General features: G+C 37.5%; 2 protein-coding genes across 5 annotated transcripts in view; both read left to right on the forward strand.

Annotated features, from left to right (window-relative positions):
* Positions 1-14,855, forward strand: part of LOC118741010 (F-box/LRR-repeat protein 7) — a 140,868-nt gene extending 126,013 nt beyond the window's left edge. For all 4 annotated transcript variants that reach the window (XM_036472798.1, XM_036472806.1, XM_036472822.1 and 1 more), the window contains exons 3-6: positions 11,321-12,077; positions 12,159-12,995; positions 13,163-13,342; positions 13,423-14,855. In XM_036472798.1, the coding sequence (XP_036328691.1) occupies positions 11,435-12,077; positions 12,159-12,995; positions 13,163-13,342; positions 13,423-13,958 (2,196 nt within the window). In that variant the 5' untranslated portion in view covers positions 11,321-11,434 and the 3' untranslated portion in view covers positions 13,959-14,855. The remainder of the gene's footprint in view (positions 1-11,320; positions 12,078-12,158; positions 12,996-13,162; positions 13,343-13,422) is intronic.
* Positions 14,856-15,689: 834 nt separating this feature from the next.
* On the forward strand, positions 15,690-17,157 carry LOC118741097 (mitochondrial import inner membrane translocase subunit Tim16). The gene is made up of 2 exons (XM_036472934.1): positions 15,690-16,015; positions 16,077-17,157. The coding sequence occupies exons 1-2, from the start codon at positions 15,853-15,855 to the stop codon at positions 16,295-16,297; spliced, it is 384 nt and encodes a 127-aa protein (XP_036328827.1). The 5' UTR covers positions 15,690-15,852; the 3' UTR covers positions 16,298-17,157.
* Positions 17,158-17,361: the final 204 nt, after the last annotated feature.

Raw genomic sequence — 17,361 nt, forward strand, 5'->3', positions numbered from 1 at the left:
CAGCAGCAAAAATTTAACTCGAAAAACATTACGAATGTTTAAAAAAAAAAGTCAACACGAGGTCATTTGTTTGAGTCACTGTATAAGTAAACGACCTCATAATTATTTCGTATATCTTATTATTTAAAACCGTGTTTATATATTTTAAATATTGGAACGCATCCCTGCATATATTTGAGTAAATCGAAAAAATTACTAGGGTATTCCCTCGAAACCATAAAAATCTCGTAAATTTTACTAAATTGCTTTATATCCAGCTTCTTCAAGTTTAAAGAAACCATGTAATATGTGTTTTAACCGCCTTAAAAACAAGAAGGAGGTTATCAATTCGTCGGAATATTTTTTTTTCTCAGAGGTGGTTCCATCCTAATTTGGTATAGATTCGATCATTGGATCATGAAGAAATTAACGCTACTCTTAAATTTTTATATGAGAATTTAAGTCGGTTTTGTTTTTAACCGACTACCAAAAAAGGAGGAGGTTATCAGTTCGAATATTTTATTTATTTATTTTTTATGTATGTTACCACATAACTTTGGGCCACGTCAACCGGTTTCGATAATTCTTTTTGCAACGGAAAGGTAGTGTCTCAGAGCTAGGGACCTGAAACTTTAAACTTAGCTCAGAACCCGATTGCAATGCATTATTAAAGATGAATTAATCCGCTAGGTGGCGCAGGTGTCCAGATATTTAAAATATGTCGACTTTTTTTATTAGCCACTATTAAAAGCCTGTATTTAAAAAAATTGTTTTTAAATTACTTGTTTCATGTAATTTCCTTTATTTGTTACGTTTACTGGTTAAAAACAAAATTTTTATAATTTCATTTTATATTTATGAAATTATTTCATTTATTTTAATTTTATTTTATTTTTTCTTTATTTTAAAAACTTTATTTATTTTAGGAACTTGTGTTACTTTTTTTTCTTAATTATTTTGTTTTAACCTAATTTTCTTTTAATTTTCATTTAAATTTTTTCTTAGTTACAGTTTTTTTTATTTTTGGTTTTTATTATTCTAAAAAGAAAGCAATATATATATCTACATATATTATATAGTTTTCCTTTATTTTTTAAAAAACGTATTATTTAAAGACACAAAATAACGCTGAGACCTTCTCGCTAGCAGCTCTTTCAATTAGTCTTTCGAAAGATAGAAAACACACATTTTCTCGCTCTCTTTTCTCGGTATCGCTCAACTGCTGCGTATGCTGCGTACTCCTCTGCAGCAAGTGCACAGCACCCTTTTTCATACCAGTTGTTCTTTTGTGGATAGTCGCCAGCCACCCCTTACGCAGCGGAGCAATGAGATTGGCAGATCCATTGCTGCTGCTCATTTACATATATCCGTCCGTTGAAAAGTTTATTGTTTAAGCAAGATAGAAATTCATTTTTTTTCTGAGTGGTCTAAAGAATTATTTAATGCCCTCTGTATACCGAGTATACCCTCCACTAGATAGAAAACTTATTTTAAAATTATTTGGGGTCGTAAAAATGTACATCCTAAAAACAGCTAATATTTTTTATTCATTATTACAATGTTTTGCGTGACCCAGTCTATCGCACAGTGAAAGATGACCCCAGTGTATTTCTATTTCACTCAAAGTTCAAGATCCAAAAGCCAAAATCTTTTTCACATTAGGAGCTTTTCTTCTGTCATTCCAACTTTTTTAATATAATATACTTATGCACTTGCGCTTTGACCCAAACTTGAACATTTTACTTGGTTTTAAAACTACTCGTACCCACTTCACCGCCTTGGGTTATAAGAAACAAACCTCTGCTTTACCAATTCAAATTTTCTTTTTTTATTCCATTTTTTTTCAACATTTCATCCCCAACATATCCTTTATAGTTAGTATAAAGTTTATACTATTCCAAACATGTAGCTTCGCAGTCCTCTATAGCTTCAAAGTTATTATCATTTCCACCGCAACCACCATAAGCAAAGGTTTGACAGCTATTTGAAACGATATCGTAGTGGTACCGCCATAGCAGAGCACGGCAATGGCCACGATCAGCGGGTTGACTGCAAACTGGAAATATTACAAGCATTACATATGAGTACTTCTTTAATAACTTTTCACGTATTCAGAGAAAACATTTATATATTTTAATTTTTTTAATTCATTGGCATTTGACCATCATTCCCGATGTAAAATTTACCGCTGAATCCGAATATTAAGTTAATACATATATAAAAAATTGAGAAGTTTCTGAGTTTTAGCCAAATATCGATTTTTCAAGATCGGGAAAAAGTGCACCAACTTAATAACAGTTTCTGCTATTAATTTAGTGCACTTTTTTCAGATTCCGAAAACCCGAGTTTCGACTATAACTCAAAACCAGTTTTACTTTTTAATATTTTTATTTCATATTCGAATTCAGCGGAAATTTTTACATTGGAATTCATATGAAAATGTCTCAGCTCAGACAGTTTTTTTTTTGTATAAACTTGTGCTGTATGTATTTTCCTTTATGTATTACCATCCTCCTCTTCCGCATTTACTGCAAAAATATTCACTAAGGCCATTAGAAAGAAGATACCCAAAAACGCACGCAGACCAATCATTTTCTTCACTAATTATTGTTACTCTACAAAAGCTTTTATCTACTTAAATACTGACTAAAATATGAAGTTGTTCGTTCTTTTATAAATACTCACCGCTCCAAGTAATTAAATAATAGTTTTCACCTTTAATGTTGTTTATATGTATAAACAGCTGTTAAAATATAATCAAGTGTGGGAGCAAATATGGCTTACAACACCGTGCGACAAAAACCAAACATTTTTAAAACACACGAAATTTCTAGGATATGATTGCATACAAAAATTATTTAAAATGTTTGGTGCATTGTAGAGTAACAATATGGGTATCAATTAAAAGTAAAAATTCTGTAGAATAAAAAAAAATACTTTTTTGGTGCACCAGGACGAATAAGTGTTGAAAATGTCCTTTTAAAACTTTATCCTTGGAAATTTCCAATATTTATTTTTGACAAAAATAAATGTTAAGGACTAATATGTAAACTACCATATCCTCGAATTTCGTCCTTCTAACTTTATTAGTTTTATTGTTTTTGTTATTTTATGGCCTTATAACAATTATATTATCGTCGGTTCGAATCCTACTGAAAGAAGTCTGATGAGGAAAAGTGGTGATTTCCGAAATAGCTATAACTTCTACCATTTTTTCAAATTATTGTTGCTTTTCCACAATAAGTTTTTCACAATTGTTGAATATATTTGTACTAAAGAAAAATATTCTACTTATATATAAAAACTATAGCGCTTATCATAACTTTACGGCACTCACGTATTGACAAGATTATCTTAATATTTTTAATTTTATTTATTTGTTTATAAATATATAAATAGTATATTCTTTAACACAAACCACAATACACAAATAATTAAAATTAAAAATATTAAGATAAATGGTCAAATCTTGTGGATATATGAGTGTCGTAAAGTTATGATAAGCACTATATTTATACAATGGATATTTTCGAAAAATATTGCCAAATTTTGTTAATTTCAATTGAAAATCTGAACGATCTGAATTTCCTAATGCATCTTGTGAAAAGAAGCAGCCGTTGCAGCAACAAAATTATAACCAGAAATTTCTATATTTTTAGGGGTCGCTAACAGGGTTTGAAAAAATTTCATTTTTTTTATATCGCAAAAATTCGACCATTTTTATACCTTAGCAAGCTCAATTTATATGAATAAAGTTCAAATTTATCACATTTTAAGCCAAAATTTTGTGAAATTTTTGCGATTTTAAACAAATCAATCAATTTGTTGAAACCCTGTTCCTGGATGTCATTTTTTTCTACGAGAACAAACTAAATGGGTGCCTCATACAAAATTTAAATGTGGATATTTTTAAGGACCTCCCTAACCTACATACTGACTTGCTCATTAAGTCTTGCTTGTTTTACAGGTAGTTTCCACGACGTCCAAACTGCGCAATTTCAATACTATTGCGATACGATTCTCAATCTGGCCCATACAAAAACCTGTCACCTGAAATTGCATATAAATCTCAATTTCAGTAAAATTGCTCTTTGCGAATACAACCCTTGAAATTACAAACTGTGAAGATGTAATAATAAACAAAACAGAATAACAACTAAATAAACAAACTGCCATCGAAATTGCAAATTGAGATTGTCGTGTAAACCGCTATAATGTCAAATTGAAATGGCCTTCAATAGGTTAAAGACCGCCCCGCGCACAGGCGTTGTACAACACTGGTTCATAGCTTATTTTTTATTGACTTATAAAGACTTTTTTTTTATTTTATGCCCATATGTTTAACCAACTAAATATTTACATATTTGCACTATTATATAAGTTTGCTCATATGGGGAAACCGTGATCAAAGGTTATTGGCCGATTTGAATGCGACTTTTTATTAAATAACACATTTCTTCTAGAAGCCTTAAATACCCGCCTTTTAGATGAAACTTCTTTGCATTCGGTTGGCTGTAGTTGCAAATTTGTAAAAGAAAATGCGGCAGAAGATGGGGTGTGCGCAATTTTTTTTTATTTTATTGAACTTTGTCTTCAATTTTTGATGTGAGTCTGGACGTTGTCAAACAAATGGAGGGACCTATAACTTTACCCATAGCTTCCAAAAGTGATATGGGTTCTTAAAAAAAAACTGTTTTTTTTTCTTCTGTTCCTCTTTCTCATCCTCTTCAAAGGCGGGTGGGACAAATAGGGTTGTTGTGTACATACTTATGCTGATCACAGTCTGGTAATTGTGCCACGAGTAGTGGTCAATCGGTAATCCCACCAGTTGTCTGTAGTCCTGTATGCTCAATGAAAGGAAATATCTAGCTGGACCTTCTGAGTTTGAGTGCCACATACTTAAGTTTTGCCCACCTGCATCCCCTTAAAGCTGGCATTACTAAGCAAAATATTCAATCAGTTTGTGACGGTGGCTTCGAAGGTCGAATGGTCAAATGTCTCTCGAGTGACCTTGCACCCAGATTGAAAACAAGTTCAGACTTGCATTACCGAACTAGTTTCGAGGTATTTAGTTTAAGGTCTGACCAAGCCCTTTTGTGTTAGCTGTCACTAGAGACTCGTAAGCTTCTTCCTCTCCTTTCTACGTAGACAGGAGCATAGGCATCAAGCAAAAGCTCCATCGCCATCGTCCACTTAACACGTCTGTATGTATCTATATATGTAAATATAAGGTTGGGCACGATGAGAGATTTTTTATTGCTGCTTTTCGTCGATGAAGATCTTAGGCAAAGGTTTTTCACTGTTTTGAAAGGGCTAAAGGCTTAGTAGCACTCCAAATGTATACTTGGCGTCGCAGACTGGGGCATGAGACCCTCATAACTGCCATCATATATGAATGTAATTGTATGCATCCCATCCCATAGCCACTCGCTGTCCTACCCTGAAATACATTACTTCAGTACCGCTTGCTCCTGCTCCATGCACTTTGTAAGCTGAGCAAGCAATCAGCGCAACGAATCTATTTAATCGCCGCCCAATGAACTTGTATGAAATTTCATTGCTTTAGGGAAATTCTTGTCGATGATGGATATGAGGCCTTATCCGGGCGCATCGACAAGAATTGGGCGAATGCAGCAAATATGTTGGAGTCACTGCAGTAGCAGAAATGGCATTGGTGATAGTTACAAGCAGATGTCTCATATCAGTTGGCGGCAAGAGCTGCAAGTATATACGAATTTATGTATGTATTGATATGGTATGTAATCAGTAGATTGGCATAAGCTCTGTATACATTTATGTATTTGATTTTTTTTTGCCCACTACATATAATAAATACATAGGTATAGTTATGTACATATATATGTATGTATATAAAAATGTGGGAAAACGCTAAGCAAGCATGTAATTGCGAACATTGAGAATGCAACCAGCGCCAAGGCAGCGCACTGCCATTGTAGGTTTCGTAGCTGCTTGGAAAAAGGGGCGAATGAAGCGCAGGAAATTCCACTTTCAATTCTGCCGCGCACCGCTTTGCCGCAGCAGAGTTGCGTGTTGCAAATTCAGTGTTGCATTTGATGCTACTGCTGTTGTTGATCAGCTATGCGGCTTGCCATCATTATTGTTGCGCTGGCTGCCAACATGCCTACGTTCATACATACATACATACATATGTACATATGCTCTGGTATGCGTAAGCCTGCGGCACATAAAATGCATCAAAATAATGAGCACGGAATATGCATTTAAAGCATGTACCTACATACCTGGCTATATATACATATATGCATATATGTAAGTATATTTGTGGCAGTGCATCGCCCTTCCTTACTTCCTTACCATCGCCAGCACTCAAGGTTGTGCCTCGTCGTCGCAGCAGAGGAGCAAATGGTAGCAAATGAAGGCGACAGCGTGCACGATCGATAGCTCAAATGGCAGTAGAGTGCCATCAGCAGAATTTACATATAAAATTTCAAGCTTCCCATGCGTCTGTGTGAGGCGGCAGTGTTGCAAATTGTGGCAGCAAATTTATTTACTTATACAAAATAATATTTTGCATCCTTTCTGCTGCTGATCGAATTTGTCGAATCAACTACGAATAGCTGGCGCAATTTTGCCGGTACTATTATTTCAACAGCAGCAACAACAACAACAGCAAATCATTTGTTCCTATTTATTTATTTTTATTGTTATTGCTGTCGTTGTTGCACTTATTGTGGCACGTCGCTTTTGCACTTAAATGTATGCATGTATAAAATATATATATATATGTACGTATATAGGGGTCTGTTGGTACACATGTAGATCTGTAACGCGCGTTCTCGCTGCAGAGCGTATCGACTGGCATGGCTGTCTGCCGATTTGCATATATTGTTTTATGCAAAATAGCAGCAACAGCAATAATAGCAACAACATCTGTGCATCAATTACAACAACTCATAAGCTTGCAATCGCAGTGAGCCACTGTAGCGCCCCATAATTTTTATGCTGCCATAGCCGCGTAAGATCGATGTGTTTTTGTGTTGTGCGAGAGATCGCTGCAATGAGATTGCTGTTGCTAGTAGTGGCAGGCTTTTTTTTTTTGTTGTAAGTTCAGCGCAAAACAAAAAGGTGAAAAGAAAAACTAGAGGGCTTTTAGTATTTGGCGCTCACAGGGTGGTTATCAACATCAACTGCGAGTAATAGGGCACTTCTGACTAATAAAAAAGTTAGTTGCAAGTTTTTTGTAAGACAATTGCAAGTTTGAAAGATTTTGTTTATTCTGGCACGAAAGTATTACAAAAAAGCTCCCTTGCCAACTATGATGAGGAAGAGCTCTTTTGATAAAAAGTGCTAGGATATGTTCCAAATGTCGCAATGGCCAAATGAAGAAAGCTCTGACATGCCGTTCGAGAGATCCGAGTTGTGAATCCTCACACAGCTTGTTTCTTTCATTGAATGTTTCTTGATTTTTAATTTAATTTTTTTTTTTTTGATTTTTTAAATTTATTAGTTTAAAAGGAAAAATACCTTTTTTTAATATCATTTAATTTTTAGAAGCTTATTTTATGAATTTTTTCCTTTTAAATAATTTTTATTTTATTAAATTTTCTATTAGATAATTGTTTTCAAAAGAAAATTTTTTTTTTTTATTTAGATTTTGTTCTAAAAGAAAGTTTTAAATTTTTTAAATTTCGTTTAACTTTTAGAAAAATATTTTATTGTGTTTCTTATTTATTTTTTTGTCTTGTATTAATTTAATGGTTGCCAGAATTGACAAATTGACTTACGAAAGACTTATGTCTTTTGAAAGACAGTGGTGAGTTTAAAGATATTTCCAGAATTGCCATGTAAAGATCCGTCTTTTGGTGCTACATCTCGCTAAGGAAAATAATAGCTTCATTTTTTTTTAACATTTAATATAACTTCAATTCTTAGGTTCACAAGGTGTGTTGGCAGTGAGACTAAATAACACATCCGATCCTCACGGTCGCAGCTGCTTAGAATTCGAACAGGTACAGACGTCACCTCAATATATTCACCTCGAATTGCGTTATTTAACCAGCCCTGAAAAGGTTTGTGAGAAAAAAATCTTTTGCCTGAATAATTTCGTTCTGGCACATAGCGTTTTTTCTCAATTTAAATATCTTAGCAATCAGAAAATAATCAGAAGGGTAGAGAGAGGGCGCCATAACGGGTTTTCGTGCCTTTCTGAGACTTCCACTGCAGGCTACGATACGATTTACAACGAAGAAAGAATGGGATTCTTGCCTACCATCAACTCCGATGACTCAAAGTTGGAAAGAGGAGTGGAGATTCTTGACTGGCAGATCATATCGTCTACAGGAAGCCATTTTAAGTAAAAATCTTTGGCATAAAGAGCCCAGGTTGTCAAAACCCGAATGGTAGATTAGGTTAGGTTAATGTGACTGCCCTCATTCAGGTCCAATGGAGCCAAAATTATATCCGACAGACAGTCGAAAAAGGACAGCTCGAAGCTCTCGATAGCTGCGACAGTTGTCATTCGTTGGCAAGCCCATTCTATATCAGTACGTTCCCTTATAATCGCAATGTGCACCGTATTTCCAGCTGGAGTTGATTGTTCGAATGTTAAAAGAGCATTAGTCGCTCATCTTTCTTGCTAAAATCTCTACAGCGGTGATGGGCACTATCTTGCCCGCGGACAAAGGTCTTTTAAGCTTTCTATAGATTTTGCGTAGGCACATGAAGACTAGAAGCACTCTCTCTGCCCATCGCTGCTCTAGAGCGACTAATAGAAGGGCGTATCAGAGACATGGTGTGCAGCACACCTGAAGCAACAATAAAAAGGTTTCCGGGCAGGGGCAAATCAAAGGTAGCACTAATTATAAGCTTTTATTTAACTTGGTCATCCCGCGCAAATCGCGGAAATATCCAATCGATTTTAAACTGACTTCCCGACAAGTTAGAGACTTGAAATTTTCAGCATAGTTCCAATCACGATGACAATGCAATTTAAAATATATATGAATTCCCCATATGGTCCAGGGATCTTGATTCAAAGGCGGTCAAAAAATAGTAAGATTTATGGCTAAAGCTGTCGGCGATAGTGTAGCAAAGCTACTTGTGGCAAATTCTGATATCAACCTAGTCTAGATATGAACCTCGTTGTAAGAATTAGAAGACTCCAGATGTCGCCCCGACAGAAGAAGTTAAATATTGCGCCTAAATATATGCCATGCTACAACGGAAATGGACGACACGCCATTTCTTTAAATAAAATTAACTGCTGCTATATGTACATATGTATGTTTATACAAACCGTAAGCAAACAACATTTTGCTTGCCAAGTCTCTCTCTTCCAAGTCTTGTTCTCGTTCATTGCAAGTTGAATTATTTTAATATCTATTGCAAAATTTTGTACATAAAATGAAATAACACTTTTTAATATACAACGCTTTTATAAATGGACTAAAAATTATAAAATAAAGTAATGTAAAAAAAAATATTTTTTAAAAACAAGATTTTATTTAACATGTACAATCAAAGGAATAAAATAAATACATACATATATATATATATATACATATATACCTAACCAATTATGCATGTACGCTGAATTCGCCGACAAGCTTTTTTAAAAACGAAGTAAATTAGTACAAATTGTTAGTAATTTTCAATTAGAGTTTGAATAACTCCTTTCACTAAATGGCTTTTATTAACTTTAACGAGACCTTAACTTATTTTATTTTATTCATTTTAGTGCAGTTTTGACAAAATTTTCTTGCTAAAAAATCTTTTGTTACAATACTTTATTTTATTCCTTTGATTGTACATGTTAAATAAAAGCTTGTTTTTAAAAAATATTTTTTTTACATTATTTTATTTTATTCCTGCAGCAGATCAATCGGAAAAAGATGGGGGATGGAACGCAAAATAATACACTGGCTATACAGAGCAGTATTTAGGTAAATTCCCTATCACGGCATAGTGATAACTTACGAGGGCGGTAAACTTTAAAAATATGGACAGAGTCCAAAGGCTGCAGAGAAAACAACACCATCGAAGGCACTGTATGCTCTACTGAATTTTCTTCTGGTAGACCTATATACCAAACAGGTCATAAGCGCTGCGGCAATTCGAATGAACATTCTAAATAAGTGGTCAAGTACTACATAGTTACAGTCGTGGCAGGATACTTACAGAGTTTTCGGTTCTTCACGGATTGGTGGGCAATGCACTGCCAAATCCTGCTCTCAATATAGCGTTTACGACCCTCCTACCATCAAGCGAAGAGTGCAAACGAAACGGTCTAAACTCTAGGGTAGGATTAGTTGCGGTATATAATCCGAACATCTGGAACTGATAGCAATCGACAGGGCCACCAAACTGCTAAAGTGTGATATGATACCCTAAGTTGATATCTAACTATTCACTGACAGCCCGACGGTAATCAAAACTCTCACGAAGCATTCGACATTCTCCAGGATATTCATTAAAAGTCGCATATTTCTTAACGAGATGGGTATGTCATTTCGTCCAAAGATGATATGGGTTCCGTAACACTGGGTCATAGAAAGGAATTGTAAGAGAAGGAAACGATCCTTCACCTGTTGTGCCAGTGCCTTGCTCTATCCATATGGGTACTCTCCACTTTACTCAGCTAGATAATTCTTCGACAACTGGGAGGATCTTAGATACGTGAAAATCGGGATATTCTTAAACTCGTGAGGAGCTTAAAATGTGATAGCTGCTGACCCCACATGCGGCATCGCAATGGGCTCTGAGACTAAGAGTGTTTTATAGACGACCGTGATAACCTTAACTAACTTAGTGAAGGAACGTTCCTTTTATGCAGCGTAACAGCGCTGCCAGCAATAAAAAAAAATTAGTTGTTATATTTGTACAAAAACAATATCAATTAAACTTATTCTATTGGTTTTCTTTGCAAGTCAATTATTTTTAATGCTACGAGCATAACAAATACATATACTTATTCCTAAAGCGCTGACCATTAACGCTCACACTTCTCGTTAGCGTAGGTAGAAAGCAGGAAACGGAAATGAGTACGTTATAACTCAAATGTAGCCTAGTGCTACCGAAGCAAATACGCACGTGCATACTCGTATGTACATACATATGTATGTATTTACTTACAGTGATATGTATGCCTGAATGTTCGCCCGAATGCAGGCAGCTCGTAAACGCAATAAGTTAGGAATAGCCAGCGGAAAGCGTGCTACTTTGTGCAATGGAGGTGTTGATGTTGCAAAAAAGCCGATAACATTCAATATTTCTAATAGCGCTAACTATTCTATTTAAATTTTTCAAATAAAACTACATGAAAATTAATCCCACATCTTTTCTTATTTTGCCATCTTTCCAGTTCTCCGCCATCTGTAGTCTCTCTCCAACGCACACCACTTATCGTCGTTGTTGCTATTGTCGCGCGCAACAGCACCGCCATTATTCTACACATTGCCGCCGTCGCCAGGTCAGCATGTCACACCAGACCGCACGCCGGCCGCTACCACCCAACAGCCTAGAATGCCCCTTGGCATCGTTGGGCCGCAACACCAGCGCCGTCATCGATTCACTTACGGGCCACCATCAGCCGCCATATCACCATCCGCTGAGTTCCAGTCCACTCGATCCGCAAGTCTATCAAATGTCCCGCACCTCACCAGACCTCAGCATCGACGCGGACGACATCATCTATACACCATCGGCATCACAACAAGGTGGCACTGTAGATGGTCTGCTCGATGAATTGGTCGATATTGAGGAAGATGCAGATGCTGCTGCCGTTGCAGCTGCGTCGGCTCAACACAATCACGCGCTGCCAGAAATGTTTCAACTGCCGCGTAGTGGATCGCATGGTAGTGCCACATCAGCCGCACGTATAACACGACATCAGGGTGGACGTTGCAGTGTGCCGACGGTGGCGGGTGCGATCAATGGAAATACAGCGCGTAATGTACAATACTTTTTAGAAAAGAAAATGGATGCGCTCTATTTGGGCAATGCGATACGCGCGCTGCCGCTGGGCTCAGAGGCGAACCATTTTCAAAATGAGCGCTATTTCCTCGAGGATGGACTGCGCAATATATGCAATTACAGCAATGGCGGCGAACGGCTAACAGGTGAGTGATGGGAAAATGTAGATTTTAGATTTAGGTTACGCAGTGTTCTTATTTCTACATTTATGTTTTCTTTCCCTGCAGACGCGCATTACTTGCGACATCGCACATCCAGTCCCAGCGAAACGAGCGGCTCCGATCGTTATTTGCTCAATCGCACTGGCTCGCCGGCAGACGCTTTCAGCTCATCCAATCATTTGGATAATTTTCCCAATTCAAACAACAATAACAATTCCTCCAACCATGCGCTCGATCAACGTTTCCATCACACCAAAGTGAAAAGCCTCTCCGACGGACTCTGCAACATCGGTCGCTTCTCACCTAGTCTAGACCAGGGCTATGCCACGCTTGTTTCGCCATCGCCAACCGGTCATCATCCGAACACAATCACAACGCATAGCATCGTTCACCATCCACCGCCGTCGACAACTACGCTAACAGCGGTAACACGCGCGCGACACAATGACAATGTCGCGCCGCCACCGTGGAACAAAAAGATTTTTCGCTCTGGTCCACTCTTCGATCGGCTGCCCGATGAAGTTGTGTTACGGATTTTCAATTGGTTCGATAGTTGCGAATTGTGCATTTTGGCGCGCGTTTGTCGACGCTTCGATCAACTCGCGTGGCGGCCCACACTCTGGAAGGTGATTTCGCTCAAAGGTGAACATCTGAATGGCGATAAGACGCTGAAAATGATCTTTCGACAGCTGTGCGGACAAACATGCAATGGCTCATGCCCCGAGGTGGAGCGAGTTATGCTTTCCGAGGGTTGCCGCATATCGGACAAAGGTTTGCAGCTGCTGACACGACGCTGTCCAGAGCTGACGCATCTACAGCTGCAGACGTGCGTGCAGGTGTCCAATCAGGCGCTGATGGATGTGCTTACGAAATGTACCAACTTGCAGCATCTGGATGTGACAGGTAAGTGAAGTAGATCGGCTATGGGAAGTAATTAAGACCGAAGCGATGTAGAAGCGAAGAAGAGCTGAGTGCGCAGGTTACTTAGCGGGATGAAAAGTATATATACCGAACCGTATCCATAAACTGTGAGATCCTTTCAAATAATTTTTATTACATTTTCTTTTCAGGCTGCAGTCAAGTGCTCAGCATCAGCACACATTCGAACTTGGAACAGCCACGTCGCTTGCTGCTGCAGTACTTAGACCTTACCGATTGCATTGTGCTGGACGATGTAGGTCTTAAGATCGTGGTGAAAAACTGTCCGCAGCTGGTCTATCTCTACCTTAGGCGCTGTATCAAAATCACAGGTAAGTTTCTGCTACATACCATCGTGCACTTATAGCCACAAACGGAACAACATAGGCTCACACATTCTCCAACCTTTCAGATGCCGGCCTCAAATTCGTGCCAAGCTTTTGCGTCGCACTCAAGGAGCTCAGCATATCCGATTGCGTGAACATTACCGATTTTGGTCTCTACGAACTCGCCAAACTGGGCGCCATACTGCGTTACCTCTCGGTGGCGAAGTGTGATCGCGTCTCCGATGCTGGCCTCAAGGTGATCGCGCGTCGCTGCTATAAGTTACGCTATCTGAATGCGCGTGGCTGCGAAGCGGTTAGCGATGATTCCATCACTGTGCTGGCTCACTCCTGTCCGCGCCTGCGCGCGCTCGACATCGGCAAGTGTGATGTCAGCGATGCGGGGCTGCGTGCACTCGCCGAAAGTTGTCCAAATTTGAAGAAGCTCAGCTTACGGAATTGTGATATGATTACGGACCGGGGCGTGCAGTGCATCGCCTATTACTGTCGCGGTCTTCAGCAGCTGAACATACAGGATTGTCAGATATCGATTGAGGGTTATCGGGCGGTGAAGAAGTATTGCAAGCGTTGTGTTATAGAACATACAAATCCGGGATTTTGTTGAAAGGGCAAATTTTTTTGTTGGGACATAGGGATAATTGCGCTGTTGGCGCTGGAGAGCGCGCAGCGAGAAATGAAAAGAGGCAATATATAGATGTAGATTTGAGCTTTCAACAAAATGGATTTAATTTCATTTGATTCGAAAGTTGGAAGATTTAGGCTGAAAGAAAAGCTTGTTAGTTGAAATTTTCTATATTATCGCTATAAAGCTTTCGTGAATTCTTTCTACTAGAACTTCATTAGTTCAACTTATTTTTGATGTGTAAACCTTTTGTAGTGGAACCCCACAACAAGCTTTTCAGGTGGTGTAGCTTTTGGCGCTGAAGTGGTAATATAAACCTTACAGCTGAATAGAGCGCTGAAAGCTTGAAAAGCTTGTTGTGGAACTGCGCTCTCAGCTCTGGGCATGTGTAAAATTTGCGTTAACCCAGCACAAAATCTGTTATTGGTTCTTGTGTGTACAAATAGACATTTAAAGGCTAGTTCAGGGCTATTTTAGGACCACTTGGGGACTAGCTGAGGATCACTTCGGGGCTAGTTCACGACTAATATATTTATGCATGTAACTTCTATTCTGTATCAGTGACAAATTCTTGCCACAGTTTTTTATACGGAAAAATATATGAAAAATCGCATAATGATTTGCCAAGGCGTATGCGGATGTTTGCACATCAAATGTTATGAGTACCTGGTGCTCACGGCTTTTTTTATTCTACTCGATAGGGTCAAAAACTCTGCGCTCTATAGAAATTATTTTAGCTCAGTTAATCATATGTTTCATCATTCTAAGTTTCTCTGGTGGTCAGCAATAAATCAGCTTATAAATCGCATAACTGAATAAAACGCTGAAAGGCTGAAAAGCTCTAAACACCTAAAAAAAAAGGTGATGTTCGGTTCCACTCTAAGGCTGCATTTCCACTAGGCATTAAATGGCTAAAATTTGAATGGCAAATATGAGCATTAAGAACTATTCGTGGCCCAATGTTATATATATATATATCATATCATATATATATATCATAAATATATATGTCATTAACTTCATTTCCACTTGGCATTTTTTGAATGACACCAATTTTTTTTTAACATCACAATGTCTAGTGGAAATCGGGCATAAAGCAATTATTTGCAAAATTTTTCAAAAATACAGAAACAAAATATGTAGTAAACTGTGTTCTTCATTTTCAGACCAAAATAATATAAAAGAATATCGCTGAGCTACTGCTTTATTCTCCTTTTTGTTCTTGCCTTTTTATTGCTTTTATATAATCTTTAAATTTCTGTGAACTATAAAAGCCAGAAAACCCACTGGCGCCGCAGATTTTCAATATCTTTGTAATTTGTATTAAATATCTTTCTTATTTTTATTAAATATTTATGCAGTTAAATGTGTTAAATTTTGTATATAAAGAATAAAATATTTAATTATGTAAAAATTATACGAATTAAAAAATTTGGTAAAACAATTTGTAGCGTAAGAATTTGTTTTGTTTTTATAAATTATTTACGATTAAATTTAGAATGAAAAGTGTACGTATGTATCAATAATAAATGACAGTACAACTTAACATACAAAACGGAAGAATTTTATTTAAAATTAAGTGCCAAAAATAGCACATCGAAAGTAAAACCCCCGAACGATACGCATTATCTAAACTTTGACACACCCTGTAGCTACCAACCGACGCAGCCACACTGGCAATGGCAGTACCAAAAAACATCTGACAACCAACCGCATTTTTGAGGTTAGAAACGATTGTGTAATGTCAAATAGTAAACAGGCAATTTAATAGAACTGCTGGCTCCGCCGATATATTTCACAATATTTCTTTTTGGACGGAAACTAAAAAAAACGTAGGCGACTTATTAGCGGCTTTGGGCTACACAGCGACTAAATTATGGCTAAGTATTTGGCACAGATAATTGTACTTGGCGGACAAGCTATCGGTCGCGCTTTTGCGAAAGCGCTTAAGCAAGAGATTGCTGCTTCACAGGAGGCGGCGCGACGTGGAGGTGGCGGACAGCAGGGCGAGAAGCGAGCTGAAGCTAATGCTAGAACTGGTATATTTTAAAATCTCTTACATACTTACTATAAATAATGAGAAATTAAAACGAATTGCAGGCATGACACTGGAAGAGGCGAAACAAATATTAAATTTGGATGATTTAAATGATCTAGAGAGGATTGTAAAAAACTATGAACATCTCTTTTCTGTTAACGAAAAATCGAAGGGTGGCTCATTTTATCTGCAATCCAAAGTGTTTCGCGCTAAGGAACGCATTGACCAGGAGCTGAAACACCAAATGGACGCAGCGCGATCGAAACAAAATGTAACGCGATGAGTTGCAATGGCGTGAAGGATGATGACGCTTTCAAGATGTGGTGCATAATTCTTAGGTGTCTATAAATAGGTTTATTTTTCTAGAATAATTTAACGTAAGTCGAAAAAATAAGCGTTTGAAATAGCGAAGCAAAAAAACAATGCAAAATGTAAACAAAGCAAACAAAAAAGCCATCACAGAGGAAGGAACAAATAATGACAATAGATGAATGTGTGGCGTTTACCCTTTGTTTTTGTGTACAAATTGAAACAAATATTGTAAATATGTTAAAGATTATGTCCGAAAGCTGAGGAATAGTAATCCCACTCATAATTACATCTTCAACTTTCACTCATACAAAGTTCCTTTATAGATAAAAAAAAAATATTAAATTGCTTGTTTTGCTTCATGAATACATTTAGTTTGTGCAAAAACTCAGACTGCGGGTATGTACTATACTGTTAAGATATAACCCAGTGGTCGTATGGCATAGTAGCTTAAGTCGGGAGGCTAGCTTGAGTATAATCAGGACTATCACAGATTCCTAGTAAACGCGTATACTTTGAATACACACGATAGGAGCGATTCGGATTCTGTGATCGTCTTTTCGTAGATTTTTCAGAAATTCTGACTACGGTGGATTCTGTGATAATAGCCACCAATGTACCATTCGTAGCGTACGATTTCGAATTACGCACTGAAGCCGAGCCATTGAAGTAAATAATCATAAAAGACAAGTCAATTTACTGATTGTCTCATCAAAATATTCCCCTTTTAAATAACGGAATAGTGCATTATATTAAAGTCAGTCTCTGATCTAAGCTACTTGCCACACGCAACTAATTGTTGAACGAATAAAGAAGACGAATAGTTATAAAATTGCGCTAAATATTATTTGTCTAGCTACTAGAATAGCAACTTAGAACTTTGTTGAAGAACGCCCTATCTCAGAATTTGGTTCAAATACGTGTTGCCTCAACTGCCGCCTTGCTGAGATGGGCATTCTTCAACCAAATTCTGAAATAATGCGTTAGGCCGAGATGGGGCGTTCTTCGTTCCCACGACAGTCGGGTCTACGTAACCGG

Source organism: Rhagoletis pomonella, unplaced genomic scaffold (assembly GCF_013731165.1).
Source record: "Rhagoletis pomonella isolate Grant_MI unplaced genomic scaffold, Rhpom_1.0 Rhpom_scaffold_00001, whole genome shotgun sequence".
Lineage (NCBI taxonomy): Eukaryota > Metazoa > Arthropoda > Insecta > Diptera > Tephritidae > Rhagoletis > Rhagoletis pomonella.

Coding starts and splice junctions, on each gene's coding strand:
- LOC118741097 (XM_036472934.1), top strand. CDS start 15,853: ATGGCTAAGTATTTGGCACAGATAATTGTACTTGGCGGACAAGCTATC. Junction 16,016..16,076: donor TGAAGCTAATGCTAGAACTG/GTATATTTTAAA, acceptor AACGAATTGCAG/GCATGACACTGGAAGAGGCG.